The sequence below is a fragment of the Papio anubis genome, chromosome 8, assembly GCF_008728515.1.
Source record: "Papio anubis isolate 15944 chromosome 8, Panubis1.0, whole genome shotgun sequence".
Taxonomy (NCBI): Eukaryota; Metazoa; Chordata; class Mammalia; order Primates; family Cercopithecidae; genus Papio; species Papio anubis.
The window spans coordinates 104,922,963-104,943,467 of NC_044983.1; the positions used below are offsets into that span (position 1 = coordinate 104,922,963).

At 41.9% G+C, this 20,505-nt stretch overlaps 1 protein-coding gene across 9 annotated transcripts in view; it reads right to left on the bottom strand.

The window, feature by feature from the left end:
- Positions 1 to 20,505, bottom strand: part of SYBU (syntabulin) — a 116,786-nt gene continuing 96,281 nt past the window's right edge. For all 9 annotated transcript variants that reach the window (XM_003903080.5, XM_017962249.3, XM_017962246.3 and 6 more), the window contains 4 exons: positions 11,832 to 11,934; positions 5,581 to 5,784; positions 3,654 to 3,803; positions 1 to 1,832 (listed from right to left, as the gene is read on the bottom strand). In XM_003903080.5, the coding sequence (XP_003903129.2) occupies positions 725 to 1,832; positions 3,654 to 3,803; positions 5,581 to 5,784; positions 11,832 to 11,934 (1,565 nt within the window). In that variant the 3' untranslated portion in view covers positions 1 to 724. The remainder of the gene's footprint in view (positions 1,833 to 3,653; positions 3,804 to 5,580; positions 5,785 to 11,831; positions 11,935 to 20,505) is intronic.

The following is a 20,505-nucleotide window of genomic DNA, read 5'->3' on the forward strand; positions in this document are numbered from 1 at the left end:
TTATTTTATAGGAGGATAAAACATTTATTTAAATGGAAACACTAATCTTTATTTTCATCATGCTGAAGTGTGTGGTTACAATTTCCAACAAAACACTATATATAATAAGCAAAATAAGTTAGTACATTGTAAACTTATGCACAGTTTCATCAATTAACAGTTTAAGAACAAACAAGCCATTTAAGACTTTGTAGCTACATTTAGTAAAAAATTGCAGACACTCAAATCTTATCAACCCCAAGTAAGACACTAAAGAGCTATTCAAGACTTCTTCAAACCAATTACACAAATACATGTTTATTTTTGGTTACAGTCCCCTGCTATGCACAAGACCATTGGAATGCTGGAACGATTACACATTTTAAAACGGCACAAAGCAAAGCAAGGAGATAACATGCCAGCCTTAGAGAAGCTGTCTTGAAAGTGCAAACTGCATTTTCTCTTCCTGCACCACTAGGATAAGAACGGGTACCTCAGACGACACGGCAGGGTCATGAGCATGCTTTCTATACCGCACTGGTGGGACATTTACTAGAACCAGGTCTCCATGCCTTTGAAGATACCTCCGGTTTTAAACAGTGAACAGGCTTCAACTAAATATAGTGCAAATCAAATACCGAGGAGCAAAACGACAGAATAGAAACCGTCACAGATCGACCTCCTGTTTCTCTACCTGGCACAACCCACATGGGACACATTGGCACACAGTAACAACAACTTCTATTTAGGTTTTGATATGGAAGGCGGTGCGGCGGAGCGAATGCAGGGCAACCACGCAACAGCCCCTGAGCAAGGCCCCGATGTTATAGACAGGATCCGTTCCCCCTCTCTGAGTACTGAATGCCCACAGAACCGTGGGGACCACGGGGGCAGCCACAGCCAGGAGATCCACCAGGAAGCTGCTGCTCCAGTACTGCCTCACGACGCCCCCGCGAGCCAGTGGGATGACACCATCCAACCTCTCTTCCACGCAGGCTGCAAAATCCAGCTCTCTCATGAGGCGGTTTGCATGGACTTCTGCATCCACATTGGCGGACGGGGTCTCCACGGGAGACAAAAGGATGGCTGAGTTTGGATTTCTTGGAGTTAAATCAACCACTAAGGCAGAGAGGGACTCTGGGAAGCTCTCCATCGAGTCTGGTTCAGACTCATCAGGGGACGCCAAGCTCGAGGGACAGGGGTCCTGGAGCTTCTGCAGCACATTCTGAATGAGCTCCGAGATGGCGGGGCTGTAGGGCACCACGTCGGTCTGTACGGCTCGCTCCACCACCACACTGCCCTCCTCCAGACCCATGACCATGGGCAGCAGCTCCAGGACATTAGCCCCAGGGGTGGAATGCACAAGCTCCAGGTCACCAGATTCTGTGGTGGTGGCTGTTACCATCTCATCAAACAAATCTGTGCCATCAGCTATGCTATCTCCCACCAGTAGCTCCCTGTCAACCCCTTCCCCAGCAACCTGCTCTTCCAGAGATAACCCATCTGCCATTGTGTCAAGAGGGGGGTTGAGGGTTAAACTCTTCTCTGGGGAATCACATGGAAAATCTAGGCACAGTTCGTCCCTCAGAGAGCCACTGTGTGCCATCTCCATGCTCTGAAGGAGAGACTCCAACTTCTTGTTTTGGATGTTTATGTCCACAAAATATTTCTGAATGCCTTTATCTTTATCAGCCAAGCTGCTCCGCATGGTTTCGATGACCTGTTTGAGCTGTTTAATCTCTTTCCTGGCTTCTTTGAGTGCCAACTGGGCCTCTACCCGGTGGCACTCCTCCTCAATCCAGTCCTCTCGCATGCGGGCCAGCTGGGACTTAAGCTCCACGATTTCACTTTCCCTAGAGTGCCAAGACAAGCATGGTTAATAAAAAAATAAAATAACTTTGAACTGGGCAACAGGCAGTTCTGGCACAGAGCCAAGAACTCATACTCTTCCACTTGAAATACAGATGTGAAATCAGTTTTGAATGCAGGGAACTCAAGAGAACACAGAAAACTTGAGAAAACACTCCAGCCTAAACTTAAAGAAACAGTACATTTTCTCTTTGGCAGAGATTAGCCATGAACTTTCTCTTTAATTGTAGAATGGCTAAAGTAATAATAGTAATCAGAATCAGAATCAAAATAGCTACCACAATTTTTTTGAGTACCCATTATGAGTCAGATATTGCACTGTTACAAGTCTTATCATCTACTCAATCCTTAATACTTAAAATGTTATTATTAGAACATCTTAGCATCTGTTAGCGTGTTTCTATCTCCATAGCCTACTCTTTCCAAATGTCTATAGTTTGTGGAAGAAAAGGCCAGTTCACTTTTAATTACCTATCAAAGACAGAAGGTAGACTGATAAGTTTTAGCCTTGCTAAATTGTTCGGATGATATTCCAATGATAAACATTTTTGAAATCATAAAATGCTACACATGGCAGGGACTTTACATGTTGACAAGCTGCTTATTCTATCTCCTCTCAGATGGGATAATATTGAATTCATCCTACACTAAGGAGAAGCGATCCTACTTTTTAGATCCTTCACAGGACAACCCTACTTCAAGATCTTTGCATATAAATTCTTTCTTACATATAATTTTTTCATAGTCAGTCCTTACATTCTCAGTGGATATGAAGATAGGGTAGTCAGGATCCTCGTATATATGAAGAGACATCAATATTGTTCATTTAAGTTTAGGCTAGAATATTTTCCCAAGTTTTACTGCATTCCCATTCCTTCCTCCCTTGAGTGCTCCAATCCTCCTACGGACTGGGCAAATCACAGACCAAACACTTCCAGACTTAAGGTCTAACTCACCCCAGAGGAGAGTTTGGGTCTCAAGTCTATTTCAGACAGATGATGAACCAGATTAATTCGGAAGATGAAAAATGTCCCTTCCTCACAGTCTGCGCCCTTATCTACCCACAGTTTTAGCAACCAAGGTCATTGAGTTTTCTCTATTTCTTTGTGGCAGCAGCAGAGCAGGTTTGGGCTGATCAGGTAGCCCAGACTCTTAGAGAATGCAAATGCCACCCTCACCCTGAGCTCACAGCTACCCTGGTCAGAGCTTTCCTGGTCTGTTCCAAAATGTTCCAGGGGAAAACCATCAAGCAGAAAAACTGGCCTGCTGCCCAGATGTCAAAAGTCTTCTCCCTCAGATAAGATCTCTTAAGCATGGGCTTTTTCTTTTTTTTTCCAACCTTAACACTTGGCCAAGAACAATGAGCCCCTTCCTTCAGCACAAAAATAGCATGCAGGAATTACAATGCACACAGATATCCATTCGTGCACGGATATAAACAGGGCTTAATTGGTCCACGGTGTGTGACCCATTCTGCTGGAAGTATGGGATTGTTCGCTCACGTGTTTTTGCCATTTAAAAATAGTCATGCACACACCCGATTATTTCACATCAAAGCTGTATACACTGCAAAAACAACAACAACAAAAAGGATCCCCTCTAACCGACGGGTCTCCCTGAACTCCTGAAACTGCCAAATCACACAGAATTATGAAATGGCTCTTTTCAGAGGCTGATTTAAAAATTTGACAAAAATTGAATACAATCATTTTTTCTTTTCTATCTTTCTATAGTTTGGGTTCATGTTTCATTTTATGGAGAAAGAAACTGTCCTACACCCCACTGTGCAAGGAAGGCAGATTCACCTTTCATGGAGTCGGCGCTCAGATTCCTTCAGCTTGGTTTTGAGATGTCTCACTGTAACCTCTTTCTGCTGCAGAGGAGTCAAATACTGCTCTGGGTTTGGGGGTCTGACACCATGATTTTCACCGCAAGACATGTACCTTCCGGAACGCCTGAAACAATCCAAGTAATGAAATGTTACTTTTTGCCATTTCCTTTTCTATAAAAAGAAGAGTAACACAGAGTGTTATCAGCTGAATGTTTGTGTCCCTCCAGAATTCATATGTTGAAATTCTTACCCCAATATGATGGTATTAGGTAGTGAGGACTTTGGGAATTAGCTCATAAGGGTGGAGCCTTCATAAATGGGATTAGTGCTCTTATAAAAGGAACCCCAGAGAGCTTTCTAGCTTTCTTTTTACACCCTGTGAGGTTACACTAAGAGGTGAGCAGTCTGCAGCCCAGAAGACAGCCCTCCCCAGAACCATACTTTGCTGGCACCCTGCTCTCAACCTAACCCTACAGTATGTAGCCCATGGTTCTCGAAAGATATGGACCAACGTCTAGGGTACTTTGTTATAGCTACCCACATTGACCCAGACACAGCTAACAGCTTGAGAAGGAATGGCAGCTATGTGCTGGGGTCTTAAGCCTCAATAATGGCTGACGTCACTTCAGAAGGTGAGCTGTAATAGAACTGCAGATCTTAAGACTGTTAATTACTTTGAAGATTGAAGGCGGCATTGGTGTACTTATGGAGAGAATAGGGACAGTGGAGGAGGAGAATTTTCTATGGCTTAGGAATGTTCTCATACAAAATAATGCACCATTGTCCAGATGCCTGAGCTGTCAGTTCAGAGTAACAGGCAGCACAATGGGCGAGGGTCAGGGGATGGGCCTGGGCAGAAGAGAAGGAAGCAAGCAAGATGACCTAACTTTCCGCACAGTGTGCCACTGCCTAAAGATCCTGATGGCTATTTGCTGAATGCAAGTTGTTCTAAAATCAATCCCTGCTGTGAGTATGCCAGTTTGGAGGAAATGGAAAGGTCCTTCTTCTGAAGGGGAGAAGTTTCTTCCTCTACTTAACTCTCCCCAATGTGTTTTGTAAGAGAGGCTCAATGTTTTACAAAACAGCCCTTGCTGGAATCTTGGCCCCTCTCAGGCCTGGCTGGGAGCTGGGCATCTCTGCTGTAAGAGAGCTGATTGACGAGAATAGGGATGCCCAGCAGGAAGAAGGCTGAAGGAGGAAGGCGGCCAGCTCCTTCCCTGACTCTGGACCCAGTCCCAGCCACCGTGCTGCCAGCTCCCTGAGCACCTGCCTGCCTCCAAGATGACCTGTGTCCATGCCCACCGTCCAGTCCTCCTGTCATGGCCTCTTTGGAAATGCAGTTCCTTCTTTCTGCTCCACACTCCCTACAACCTCATATGAATTAACTTCTTGCTTGCTCTTCAGACCTCAATTCCACTTCACTTTCTCAGGGAGGCCTCCCCGGATCGCTCCAGACTGAGTTGGACCCCTCCCCACCTTTCACACACCCCTGTAGCAACAGGTGCCTACAGAATCATCTTAAGTTGTTTTTGTTTGTTTGTTTGTTTGAGATGGAGTCTTGCTCTGTTGCCCAGGCTGCAGTTCAGTGGCGTGATCTTGGTTCACTGGAACCTCTGCCTCCCAGGTTCAAGCAATTCTTCTGCCTCAGCTTCCTGCTGCTTCTGTGGCATTTTCTCTCCCTATCCAGGAACTGCTTAGATTGCTGCGCCTTGTTAGAAATTGTGGCTTGTGCTCTTTCTGCAGCAGCCCTTGAAGAATCAGCCAAATGTCGGAAAGAAAAGTGCAGTGTCTTGTTGTAGAATCAGGCAAGGGATCAAGAGTTGTATAACCCTTATTTTCTTTTTAAAAGAAAATCTTACCAAGTAGGACAAACTAAGATGCATGAATTAAGCAGGACTCACCTCATGATGGGGCTACAGTCACTTCCTTTGTAGGAGCCTGAATTGCTACTGCTTGGGGAAGAAGGTGCATAACTGGGATGGATATTGACAGGGCTCAGCTGATTCCTGCACAGCATGGACAGAAGGTCCTTTTCCCGCGGGGATGATGGGCTGCTGCCAGGCTTGTGTGACGAAGCTCCATTACTCCGCCCATGAGGACCTCGACTGGGAAAAGCATGAAAAATGTTAAAATCCTTGGGGCAACAGATGCCCAAGGGCTAATGTCTTACTCCCTAAATCTAAGGAAATCCAATTTATGGAGTTGAAAGGGGCAATACAATTATTTGTGTAGACTTTCCTTCGGAGCGGCCTTCTTCCCACCTGCCTGGTATTTTCTCGCCTTGTGTCATCAGCACAAGCAACCTCTCCCTCTGTTGTTCTTTCAAATAGTTTCTGGCCATAAAGCTTGTTTTGGATTACACCCAATAGCCTGCTAAGAACATACACAATGTAGAATATTGATTTAGCTCAGGTTTATTTTGGACGCTGTTTTCAAGATGTGGTTTTTGTTCTAGTCCACCTGTTTCAGTTTAGAAATATTTGCATTTGGTTCACGTCAGGGTAAGAAAATTAATGTGGCTCATTTGGAGGATGGGGGAAGGTGGTAGCACATAAAGGAGGAGGAGAAAATAGGGCAGATAAACAGCACGCATAAATGCATCATCGGTAATTTTGATCACTTAAATTTTTTTTTCATTTCTTTCCAGCCCCAATGACTTAAGACAACCTTTGTCATTTAACTGCTGAAATACTGTAACAGCCCCATCTTGGTTCTCCTGCCTCTTGCTTTGCTCCCTCCAGTAGAAGGTTGGCTTGTGGCTGGAGTGGCCTTTCAAAACGGAGTCTGATTCAATGTCCTCCTCAAAGCCTTGCCATGGTTCCCCACTGCCCCCAGAACAAAGGCCAGCCTCCTTAAGATGGTTCACAAGGTCTAATCCCACCACTCCACCCAACCCCATCCTCCACCACTCCTCCCTCCTCCCTCTGTACTACAGCATTCCAAATGACTTACAGTTTCCTGAAGGATCCATGCTTGACCATCCTTAGGTTTTTGAGCTCATAATCTCCTCTGCTTAGAATGTTCTCTTGCTCCCTTCCCTAAGCCCCTGGATACCAGGATATTTCCTACTTTGAGACTGATGGGAACCTACTCTAAAGAGCCTTCTCTATATTCTTCCTTTCCTAGGCCAGTGTAGGGGCACTCCTTAATGCTCTCTAAAACTCTGTGCAAATTTCTACCATTGGACTTATCACATGGCATCACAACTGCATACTTATTTGTCCTTCCTGCTAGCCTAGGGCATCCTTGAGGGCAGGAACAGCCTGTTCTTTCTACCCTCCTATTTTTGATACATGGTAAGTGTTCCCTAAAGGACTGCTAAATAAATAAACCAGGTGTGAGTCACTGGCACTGCCACTTAGGAGGAACTTAGGCAAGTAAGCCACTTAACATGGAGATCAAAACACACACACACACACCCACACACACACACCTTTCCTACCTTCCTCACAGAATTGATGTGAAAATCAAATCAAAGAATGCATGTGAGTACATTCCACAAGCTATTAAGGGTGACTCAACTGTAGAGTATTATTAGATGATAAACTTGTTCAAACTTCACCGTTAATCCTGTTACAGAGATTTGACACCCACTAGTGTAAGGAAGCATCTTGAGAATGTTGAAATTACTTAAACAGGATAAAAATTCTATGTCAGGAATATTACTTGATGGCAAAAAAAAAAAAAAGAAAACAAGATAGCTTTCATATAGTAGTACTGCTTTCTGACAATCCTTTCTTTGCAATTTTAATTACAGCTGTATCCAACTGACATCTTAATGAGAAATGTGTGTAAATGTGAATGCAAGTGTGCGTGTGGGTATACTTGGCTTCGAAACCATGATTACTTATTTACAATCAAATATAATTTCAACTGGCTGTCAACCTTGCAAACCATACATAAATAAAACGTAACCCAGTTCTAAAGTTAAAGTTCTTTCCTTTTGAAATCATCCAAATGAATGCCGCTCTTCTCTTCGTGAGGACACTTTATATGGAACAGATGGGCTGATGGCTTTGTGACAAAACCAACTTCAGCAGCCCATAGTAGAAAGAACTTCATGAGTAGCTGAAAGGAACATGTACCCTGGTGTGCATTTTCTTTTCTATGCTTCAATTCTAAGTCTGGCATCAACCAGACTATTTCTTAATCTGATTATGAGAAATATGGACGATTAGCTATTACATGTTAGGCGGGAATGTAAACAGCTGTCCCATATTTTGACCTGGGGAATTTTATTACGAGTTAACTGCCACTGAGGACCTTCTGTGACCCTAGCACTGTTTCGGGTGCTTTCTGAATATTGATCAGGAAATAAATTATCAGACAGCTTGTAAGAGCTAACTTTTTAAAAAGAAGCAACATGCTTAAAAATATCAGTTCTCTTCATTTAGTAGTTCAAATGCTAACATATATAGGTGCAAACTCATTATAGGCATTGATAGGAAACATTTTCAAAGGAGACACTGAGATTCCATGTTTGTCATGGCCATGAACCGGCAAACCCAATGCTGTTCTCTTCAGCCCATCCCAGATCCTTTGGTCTGGTGGACAAGAAAAACGCAGTCCACAAAAAGGAGAGAAAATTCTGCTGACCTTGAACCCTTCTACAAACCTGAATATGTAACTAGAAGGTCAGAGACAGAGGAGTGTAGAAGAAACCTCATGAGTGACTCAGGTGAATTTCGATTCCCTGATCATGGCTCTGGACTTCAGGTAGTATCATTGTTATCACCATCATCATCACCACCATCATCACCATGATCTAGGGTTGAACCGTGTCACCCCCTGCAAATTGGTATGTTGAAGCCCTAACTCCCAGTACCACAGAATAACAGGGCTTTTAAAAAGTGACTAAGTTAAAATGAGGCAGTTAGAGTGGACCCTAATCCAGTTTAACTGGTGTCCTTATACAAAGAAGGAATTTGAACAGACATAAACAGAAGGAAGATGATGTAAAGACACAGGGAGAAGATGGCCACTACAAGCCAAGGAGAGGAGCCTCAGAAGAAGCCAACAGACATCTTGGTGTCAGACTTCCCATTTCCAGAACTGTGAGTAAATACATTTCTGTTGTTTAGGCCATCCAGTCTATGGTGCTGGGTTATGCAGCCCTAGCAGACTAATATAATCACCACCACCACGATTACCACCATAACCACCACCACCAGTAGCAGCAGCAATAGCAACAGTACCACGTCTCTTAGTATTACTTTCACCCCTACTGACAAAAACCACCTTTTACCAACGCTTTCACTGAGTTCTGGGCATCATGTCAAGCACTCACATATATCATCTCATTTAACACAGTGAGGTAAGATGCTATTATTATCCCACATCCCAAAACAGGAAACTGAGGCTTGGGGTCATACACCTGATAAATAATGGAGGTTAACCTCAATCCCAGGTCTGTCTGACTCCAAATCCCAAGGGTTTTCTTTTTCTGTCTCATTTTTATCTTCCAAACAGATTCGTGTTTTAGTTAAGAAAGACAATTCCTTAGCAATATCAGCAGAGTTGCCCTTCTATGAGACAAGATAATCTGTACGCCTTTAAAATTTTGTTTTAAAAATAACTTGTCAAAAATATTCTCACCAACTCCACCTATTCCTCTCATTTCTCAACGACTGACCAATCTTCCTGTTAGCCTTCCTTCAGGGAGCTAATTCTCCACAGAGAAAATTCATTCTCTACATGGGGAAGCAGCCAATTGAAAGGATCACAAACTACTAGAGTTTGGCAGGCATAGCCGGCTAGTCTTGAGGAGCTGCCCACCCATGCATGGCCCTCCGGAACACAAAATTTATGTGAAATGCCTGAGATAGTCCATGACCAAAATCTACCAATGGTACTCTGTGCCTTGGTGAGATTCTTTTATTTATTTACTTTATTTATTTATTTATTTGAAACAGAAGCTTGCTCTGTTGCCCAGGACTAGAGTGCAGTGATGCTATCTTGGCTCACTACAACCTCTGCCTGTCAGGTTCAAGCAATTCTCCTGCCTCAACCTTCCGAGTAGCTGGGATAACAGGCACCAACCTACATGCCCAGCTAATTTTTTTTTTTTTTTTTGTATTTTTAGTAGAGACAGGGTTTCACCATATTGGCCAGGCTGGTCTTGAACTCCTGAACTCAATTGATCCACCTGCCTCGGCCTCCTAAAAGCACTGGGATTATAGGTGCGAGCCACTGCACCTGGCCGAGATTTTTAAAAACTGAGGATAATAGATAGAACACTGCCATTTTTCAATTTTCCATCTATTAATTTTTGTTAAACCTTTGAAGTCTATTATTGCTTGGCTATAACGGCTACTAATATAAGCATTCATCTGATTTGCATATAATTATATTTGGCTATTTTATGTTCAACATATCAAATTTTGATCACTTAAAGAAAGCATGAATTCTAGACTAGAATATTTTCTCTTAGTCACTCTGTATTATTGACACAACCTTGGAATTTAACCACAAATACAAATTCCTTTGAAACATTTAAATTGGCTTCATCTACAGGCCTTCCTTTTTTCTTTTAGCCTATCTATATTGTTTGATACTTTGTTCCAGGTGTATGTCATAATTTCTTGAATGGGTTGTATAAATGGCTTGTTCTCAGAGCAAGCCACATCTGATGTACACAGAATGCTTACATTCATGTCCTATAATCCCAGAGGCACTTTATTGCCACAATGGGGGTGGTGGGTGGGGCTGGGGATAGAGCAATTGTGCTTTTATACTGTGGACTTCACTCTTTCATTACAAGTTTGTCTGGCTTCAGCTGTATTTTTAATGATAAAACTGTGCCCTGGGGGGTCTCAGGTCACCTTATAAACATCAGCTAAATCTTCGGCTCACCCAAGAGAAATAGAACATATTTGCTTGCTGAGTCCTGGAAAGGTAGGCTTTTGGAAACTAGATTTTCTCCAGGAAGAAACCTTAAAAAGTCACACAGTCCAACTGTCTTTTGGACACCATGGCCCAGGAGAATCAAGTGACGTGACAAAGTCAGAAGCCAGGTCCCCTCATGTTCCGTGGCTCCCTCCATAGCTTCCTTTAAGTCTCTCCTCAGAGCTCAGTTCATCACTGAGGTATCCTAGGACCTGCCAAGCTAAAATATATCACAAACCACATTACTCTCTATCTCCTTCCCCTGAGTGTTTTTTAAATAATTATATTATTTTTCAATTTATTGTCCTTCTTGTCCTACTACAATGAATATAATTTTGTGGAGTTTTGTTTCCTCATAGTAGATGCTCAATAAATAATTGTTAAACGAATAAACAAAGCCACTGGTGGCAAGCACAGAATCCTGGGGCTTGCAATCCCTCCCACTGAATGTGAATAGTGGCTCCCGTGTTCTCATAGTCCTCTCCACCAATTCAAATAATATCAATGGAGAGCATTGGTTGATGTTTGCTATGCTCCATGCTCTGACTCAGCATTTTACTTTTATTAACTTATTTAATCCTAACAATAAACGCTCTGAGGTGGGTAGGGCTATTTCACAGATGAGGCAAACGAGGCATGGAACGGTTAAACAACTTGCTCAGAGCCACACTGCCTGGAGTTGGTGCTGGCATTTGAGCCAAGGCAGCCTGGCTTCAGAGCCCACACACCCAGCTAGTGTGCTATATGGGGTGGCCACCATGCCTATGAACTTTACTACACTTTCTTCACTCCTTCCCCAGGTAAATGTTGCGAGTGGTCAGGGAGTAGCTGCTTCCTTCACAGAGGTTAAAAATGGAAGCCCAGCTAGAGGAAAAAAAGGGTGAAGTCAGAGGCTTCACAGCTAAGAGACTCATAGATTCACAGAGAGGGGGTTGGGAGGGAAGTGGGAGAGCACAAGCTTCCTATGCAGATGAGTACACAGGTGAGTGAGGGAAAGAGAGAAGGGACAGAAAGAGGAGTGAGCATAGAGTCAAAGGTTGGATGGGAGACAGCCATGGATGGCTAAACACAGGTGAGCCATGTGACCACAGTAGGCAAGGTAGGAAAAACTACCAATTTAAAAATCACTGTAAAAAAACAAAACAAAAAGCCTAACTGAATAATAAAATATGAACGAACAGTAATCCGGGTAGTTCTACAGACGCATAGGTGCAGGTGAGTCACCTGTGTAAAGCATATTAATTACAGAGTAGGGGACGGTGCCTACTTGCGTGAAGAAGAAGACCGCTTGCTCCCCGCAGTCGACATATGGACCTCAGGAGCGGAAATGCTGCCTGTGCTGCTCGAGGAGCTAAAATCAGCTTCACTACCTGAAAAACAACAGGGGAGAGAGAAGCGTGAGGGAAAGGAAACCGGAGAACACGCTGGCCAGTTCCCTGCCTTCCAGGTCCCTGCTCCCTGCATTTGCACACTATTGGCAAGTGCCAAGATTCCAGAGTTTCCAGGCTCACAGAGTTTTCCTCAAAGCAGTCAAGAGAAGGCCCAGCACAAGGACATCATTTCATAAATACAGCTAAGATGCACAGTAAGGCTGGTTTCATATAGAGGCCGGTCTTCCTGCAGACACTGTCAACAGTGACCCAAGCGAGTCAAGAAATGCACTGTTCTCCCGTGTGTGAGGCTCTCACTCCACAACAACGGGCTCACCCTACTTCAAGCAAAAGAAAAAGAAAAAGTAAATACTGATCAGTCCAAGAGCAGTTTTTCCAAGAGAGTTTATCTTTGGGTTTCTGTAGTCAGCTAGTCATACTTCAATTTGGCACGTTAGGTTTGGAGACAGTTAACCAGTGAGAGGCAGTCAGGAAAGAGCAAAGCCTGGGCTCCCAGACTGCCTGCACTGGCACTATCTGAGAACTGACTTTCTCTGACTGCAGTTTTGGTTTTTCTTTAAGGAATAGATCCTTAACAGAAAAGCAGAAATTTAACAGTGATAGAACCTGTAAATTCCACTGAAACTTGGAATTTTAGCTTCAGAGTGGGATTACAGGTAGGGATGTTCATTAGTTTGCAAAGATCACATGATACTTTGAGTACAGACTACAGTTGGGTGTGTAATTATAATAGAAACATGCTGTGCAGTAAAATAATTTATATAAATTAATCCTAACAAAAATATGTAGTTCTAAAAGAGTGATAATGGAAACATTCTCATACACTGCCTGGGGAAGTGAAAGGATGTGGAAGAGGCAAGCTAGAACAATGAGAAGAAGAAAAAGAATTTTTTAAAAACGTGAAGTACCATGTGCTTTTGAAAAATAAGTCTAGGTATACAGTTTAATCTGACCTTGTTGCTCAACTCCTACAACACAATTTGTGCCTCTTCTGGTCTAGAACCCAGAGCCAGCTCACATTTCTGGGCTGAAGAAAATATGAATAGCCTAAATCCTTGATTTTCTAACAAGCAGTGAACAATAATTATCATAATAATGACTATTTATTGAATGTTTACTAGGTCTCAGGCCCTATTCGCGATGCTTTCTATGCTATATATTATTTATTCTTGACATCTTTGTAAAATAGACATTAATCTCACTGTTTTACTATTGAGAAAACTGAAGCTGATTTGCCTGAAGCTTGTAGGTGATAAATTCTGTCCAGGACCAAATCTTCATACTACTTCTCCCATACTATGCTTTATCCTCAGAAAGGCAGTAGGAAGAAGCAGCGGAACAGGAGAAGTTCTTAGAGAAACTATACATTACCATCTCCCTAACAGGCCAACACGAACCACAGGTACAAGATGTGGCCAGACTTTGGCCTGCTGGGGAACAGATTTTGCTCTCTGATGGGCTTTATTAGTTTTGCTAGAGAGGAAGGTAGGTAATCACAAGGTAGAGAGAAAAAAAAACATCCTTTCCCTGGTTTCCAGGAGCTCTCAGGAACCCCAGCCTCTAGGAAGTCCAGGTCTCTAGGAAAGAGACCGAGAATGACCCATTAGCCAGATGACAGCAGTGACTCCTGGCTCCCAGCAGAATTCTGGGAAGATTAGCACGGCAGTTTATCAGAACTGAGACCAGCTATTCCTTCTGGATTGCACAGACTTTGTCTAATGATGTAATGAGCTCCTAGAAGCTTCCCAAACTTCATCAGTTGACTCTAAGGAATGCACTGGTTAAACTGTAGTAGTTCAATCTCAAGGATTCACGATTGGTAATGGAGTCCAGCAATATGAGATTCCTGACAGCCTAACTCAGCCAGCTTTGTTTGCTAGTAAATTATCACGTTTGTTATCCAATGATAAAGGTAGGCAATTTTCAAAAATAGATCCTGTGGTTACAGCCATCAGGTTAAGATATTATTTTCTAATGTGCAATTATTCCTCTGAAACACTCAGCTTTCATTCCTTTCACAAAAGTCCATCGATTATAATTGAACTGCTTGCCTAAAAGCAGAAATTCTAGAACAGGAACAGATAATTGTGGAAAATCCATTGTTACCCCATGGTGCTTCTGATCTGTGGTAATTACGTTCTGTGAACTAAAAGGACAACTTTGTTCTACACTTTATTGCTACTGGAACTCAATATATTGACTTTTATGTATTTGTAGGGCCTAAGGTCACTTTGTTTCAGCACTTTCCTCTCTTACTTTCTGTACATCTGAAAGAGATTAGAAGGCACAATCGGGTCCCTGCAGCTGTATTCAGGACTATTTGAATAGCACGATAGTGAAAAATGAATATACTACTTCACAACTATTTCAGTTTATGAATTTAAAAAACACAAACTGGTTAATGCAGTGTAAAAATCAGTGAACGCTTTTTAAAGGATACACAGAAAGCTAAATGTAATACATTATCTGATATACTCCCTTCAATACTAAGCAAAATAACTAAGAGAAAAGCTGGAGACCTAATCACCGCACCCCCATTTATCTATTAGCTGGCAACAAAGATACAAGGAAGGAGAGGCATTCTTTATTCATTTCCTTTAAACAGTGTATGCAACTAATACATTGTTTTCAGTGCTCTTTTGGGTTATTAAAATCATGCACAGAGTACCTAACCTAAAAACATAGAACCTCGACTGGGCATGGTGGCTTACGCTTGCAATCCCAGCACTTTGGGAGGCCAAGGTGGGTCACCTGAGGTCAGGAGATCGAAACCAGCCTGGCCAACATGGCGAAACCTCGTTTCTTTTTTTTTTTTTTTTTTTTTTTTGAGACGGAGTCTCGCTCTGTCACCAAGGCTGGCAAAACCTCATTTCTACTAAAAATACAAAAATTAGCTGGGTGGTGGTGAGCGCCTGTAATCCTAGCTACTTGGGAAGCTGAGGCAGGAGAATCACTTGAACCAGGGAGTCCGAGGTTACAGTGAGCCAAGATGATGCCACTGCACTCCAGCCTGGGTGACAGAGCAAGACTCCATCTCAAAAAACAAAACAAAACAAAAACAAACAAACAAACAAAAAGAAAAAACATAGGACCTCAGCTAGGCAGCCTGGATTCAAAGCCTGCCCCTAACCCATATTAGGTGGAAAGTTTTAGCCAAGTTACTTCACTTCTTTGTGTCCCAGTTTCCTAATTGGTTAAACAAAGATGATACTCATAGCGCCTGCTTCATGGGTTTCTTGGAAACAATGAATGTCATCCTCATTAACAGTCTTTGTTCCTCATCAATATTGTTTTCGATCAGCTGCCAGGTTAGTGGAGTGTTATTCCAGGACTGAACAGACAGGATGAATTTGATGACCTTTAAGATAATGCTCTGATGCCAAACATTTAGTGACTAAGCATCCTGCTGCAGAAAGCATTTTTCCAACTCTAAAGAAGCTATGCCCAGTGACCTCCAGAAGTTCTGGCAGTTTTTTGTTTCATAGCACTGCTGAACTGTTTTGAGAGATATTCCTTTTATTTATAACGTTAGGATAATTAAGCGTTCTGTGCATGTATGCTAACGCCAGGGAATTAGAAAAGGAAGAAAAAAATGAAAACAAAAAGAATACGTGCCCAAACCGATAGCTAACTGACTTATTTTTAAAGCACTGCCTGTAATCTGGTCTCTTAGGACATTATTAATTTTTCCTGTTTTCAAGATATGGAGCAGTCCTCATACATCAGAACACCACAGTATAGAGCAATCCTGAGATCTACTAAGCGGTATTAAGCCATTCTAAAACACTGATTTAAGTAACCCCAAACCCTCTCTTATCCTTTATCACTGCAAAGCTATCACATTAATTCAGGTTGGACCACCTCAAATAGAGGCAGTAAAAAAAATAAAATTAAATTAAAAAACCCCACCTAGTTCCCACCCCTTCTCTCCCATCCTCCTTCTCCACCCATCCCCCCAAAATACACAGATTTTTAAATTTACAGGTCTCCAGGGAGGAGAGAGGAACCATTTTCACTGAAGCCAAGCACAGCTATTAAGGAGCAGCAGAAGCAGTGGACACATGCAATTATAAAAGATACTATTAAAAGAAGCTGCTCTAAAGTACATTCAGTAGAACTGACTCTTAGCTGCTAAGGCTTGGGGGGCCCAGCCAAGGAATCCAAGAAATGCTTCACAGCCTAAACAGGGTTTTTGTTTTAGTTTTTGCAAAATTACTTTCCTAAACCCTGTATAGGTATGTATCTCAGAAAGGGAATAGTTAAATGATCAATACATTGATAAGATACATATACAAGTTTTTTAAAATTTGAGAATAAAAATATTCTTGAAAAATTGTAAATGTAATTTCCATTTATATTGTAGTTTCAGAAAATAGTTTTCTTCATTCTGATTGATGCTCAATTGATGGAACTGCCATATACTTAAAATCATACACACACATACACACACACAAACAGCTAAACACAAAAGAAGAGAAGTTCAAACTTATAAAACTGCTTATGGGAAAATAGCAAGGTCAAAGCCAAATAGATACACTGAAAAAATATTTACAACACATGATAAAAAGTTAATCTCCTTAATTTACCAAAAGCTCATAAAATTAGGGTAAAAAAACCTAACAAAAAAATGGGCCAAGGACATAATAGGTAGATGAAAGAAAAAGAAAAAGAAATGACTGATACACATGAAAAGCCATATAATCTATCAACATCACTAAAAATATAAATGAAAGTAAGGAGACTTTTTCCATCTATCTGATAGGCAAAAGAGTCTGATAATACCAGCCCTGTTAAGGGTTTGTAAAAACAGAGTAAGAGTGTGAACTACACTACATGCATAAAAAGGAAAACTGTACTGCTAGGAATTTATTCTGCACATAAGGACCCAAAAAGGCAACCTAGTTGTCCATCAATAGTTGTCCATTAAATCAGGTGGTATAGCAACAGCCTAACAGAATACTCCGCCATTGTGAAAAGGAGTGACATGATCCTGGGTGTGTCGAAGTGAAAAGATATCAAACACCTGTTATTAGATGAGAAAAACAAGATGCAGAAAAGTGGGTACTGCAAATCTGCTTTTTTTTTTTTTGTAAATAAATCTTTAGATAATATGTAACCTGCTATAGGCACAGAACATTTTTCTTGAGGTATAAAATGATCTGTTAATAGCGGTGTCTCTTGGGAACAGGAAAGTGTGGATATAAAGAGACTCTTATTTTCATTTTATTATCTTTCTGAGCCATTTGGCTTCTCTAACCATGTGCACATTATTCATATTATAAAATATATATAAGAGTTCACTGACATATGAACAATCCATTTTTTCCCTCTAAAAATGTAAATTTTTTAAGGAAAATCTTTTTATAATAAGAGTAGTCACACCATATTATGTAGTATTAAGAGAGTTCTGGAGTTGAGACACCTGGGTTTGAATCTTGGCTCCTCTACTTGCTCTCTGTGGTGCTTTGAGGAATGAATTTACCCTCTCTCTGCCTTAGCATCCTCATCTATAAAATAGGGATGAAGTTATTAATATTAAGTATTGCTAAAAGATTGTGGAAATTCAGGTGACACATGCAAAGAAATGAGAACAATGCCGGACATATAGCAAGCCCTCAATAGTACCATTTTAGTTGAAACTACTGGTACAGTGGCCCAAAGGCCAGAAGAAGGCTTCTCAAGAAAGGTCTTGATTACATCTATCTCTTAAAAAAAACTATAATAGGAAATGCTTTTTCCTACTCATACATTTTTAAATTACTTTTTACAAAAGGTGGTTTTCCTTTTGCCATTGTTCAGCAAAGAGCATGTTTCTGTTTTTTAATTCTCTTTCTGTGTGTGTACAACAGGGTGTGTGTGTGTGTGTGTGTGTGTGTATGTACAATAGGGTGTCTCCAAAAAGACTCCCCATGGATGCCTCCAAAAAGTTCTAGAGTCTCTTGTGGTTTAGAACTCTGCCTTAAGAAAGTCCCAGGGAAATATGAGTAGATTTACTCTAGTTCTCATCTTTGCAGGGCCTAGTCTCCTGAGTTAGGTAGCTTGGAAGGTCTAAGAAAGGGAGGAGGCCTTAAGGAGGCCAAGAGGGTCAGAGGCAACGCCACCCAGTTCACTCCTGTACCTTGGGCTGGCTCAGCTACCTGTCTAAGCAGAAATACAGACAACCCATCTGCTGAACAAGAAGAGCGAATGAGAGAAATGATAAGCAAAGAGGGTGTAAAGAAACCAATAAACAAGGGGAAGTGAAAGTTTCTGACCAGAAGTAGCTATAAAGCCCAGCTCCACCTGTCACTAGTTGTATATCTTGACCAAGTTTTTTTAACTTATCTAAGCCTTACTTATATATGTATACACATACATTTTAAAAGGTTAATTTATTATTTATTTAGCAAAAAGTTATTGAGCACCTGCCATGTGTCAGGTCCTGTTTTAAGTGCAAAGATAATGATTCCCATCCCATTGGGTTGCTGTGAAAATAAATTGAGTTAATGCATGGAAAGTGCTTGACACACTCATAAATACAAATTTTAAAATTATTATGAATAATGCAGTGGTCCCTAAACCTAACTGTGCATGAAGATTATCTGTGAAGTTTAATAATAGTGCAGATTTCTGGGAAACTCTCCCAAGAATTCCAGTTCAGAAGATCTGGGAGGAGGGTGAGCCAGGCATCTGCATTTTTGATAATTACAATAGCTGATTGTGCAGCAGGTGGTCCATGAACCGTATTGTGAGGAAGAGAGCTCCAAACGTAAAAAAGTGCCTGGACTTTCTCTCCAAGTCCTGTCAAATTGCAAGAGCTTTCTTCAGTGCGATGTGAACAATGAGTGAGCAGAAACGAAGACAGACAGGCCAGCGAAAGGATGAGGAAGAAATTCATGGACAAACTGCACAGGAGAGAAGAATTTCATTTACAGAATGATCTGTACCCTCACGGCTCTCCAGGAACACTTTCCTGGAGTGAATACATTATCAGAGGACTGGAGGGAAAGATGGAATGTACATAAGGCACAGGTTGTTTGAAACTGGGCCAGTTCCAGCCAAACTCATGTACACAAATGTTGGTTTGCAAAGCTAGTAGGATACTTAACAGTTGGTTCATGGTTCAAAGTCCTCATAATCCTGTTGTAAAAGAGGAGGGGCCAACCAGTGTGCAGTTGAACATGTCAAACGCCATTCAGCAGAGAAAAACATTTCACAATCCAGCATATGCTGCATTGGGGTTATTCCATCAGTGCCAACCTGGATTTTCCATGGCAGACATGCTTCACAGCATCAAAGGAACCACACACAGGCATTCATCATCTCCCACACTGACTCAGCTCAGGAACCACTCCAGTAGCAGGCATGTCCAACGGGCAGCCCTCCCCCAACTGCGTTTCACCCAACGGGGCTAGGAAAGGTTACATCCACTGTGGTCATAAATTTCATCCTAGCTCATTATCTTGGGGACCCAGTAAAAACAGAGCAAATCCTCCCTGAAGTATTTTCCAGACTTTAACATGTTACTTATCTTTGATTTCTTGTCAAATTTACTGAAGTGAATTGAATTTCTGCCCCTTTAAAACAACTAGCTGGAAAGCCTGCTGCTTCTATTTAAGGAGAAGCATTTATCCAGTGTTTACCAAAATGAGATGCCTGCCCTCCTGTCTGGCAGGAAAACCTAAATCAGGAAGAGCAGTCCTAATGGTGGTGCTGGGTGCGGAGCAGGGGTGTCACTGCAGGAGGCGTTCATAGGGGAGGAAGGAGGTGATGAAGGGCTGGGAGAGAAAAATGGGGAGTGAGACACCAGGAAAGACAGAAGGTCAGGATGGGGATAGGATTTAAGTCTATGACTCAGTCCAGAATATAAGGGAGAAGGAAAAGATGAGGAGGTTTTGGAGTCACCTCATCCTCCACTCTTCTTCATCTCAGTGAGGTGGTGCTGTCTGCTTGCAATTCTAGACCACAAATGGAATAAAACACCCACTTACTGGGAAACAGATGACATAATTCACAACTCATTGCCAAGACATCCAATGGGGCCCTAAAATAATGTTGTTGTTTTTTTTAAACCTCATTTCTGTACTTAAACATGGCTTTTCTTAATTGACTCTAAGACCTAACAGCCTTGACCATTCAACCCCCATCTTCATCCCCACTGTGTGACAACCTCCAGGGTACATCATCTTCTTGACCCACAGGTTCCTTCCTTCCCTTGGCAGTGGCACTCAGAGTGTCAGGAAGGTTGCATCTGTCTCACATGTGGCTCACTCCCTGGATTTTCTCAGTAGCACTGACCTCCAACTCCACTGCATTTAAACAGAGCAGAGTTCCGACACCAGACTCGGCCATGCTCCCCTTCCAATATCTTGACGTGCTTTCACCCTCCTCTCTCTTTCTCACTTGCATTTTTCAGTCTCCATGAAGTTATTTCTCTTTGCCTTTTTCAAAGTAATATGGTTTAGTAGTTTCAGTTACTAGCTGTGTGACCTTGGGAAATACAAGCTCTCCGGGCTTCACTTTTTTCTATGAAAGGAGAATAATAATAGTATCTATTTCATAGAGTTGTGT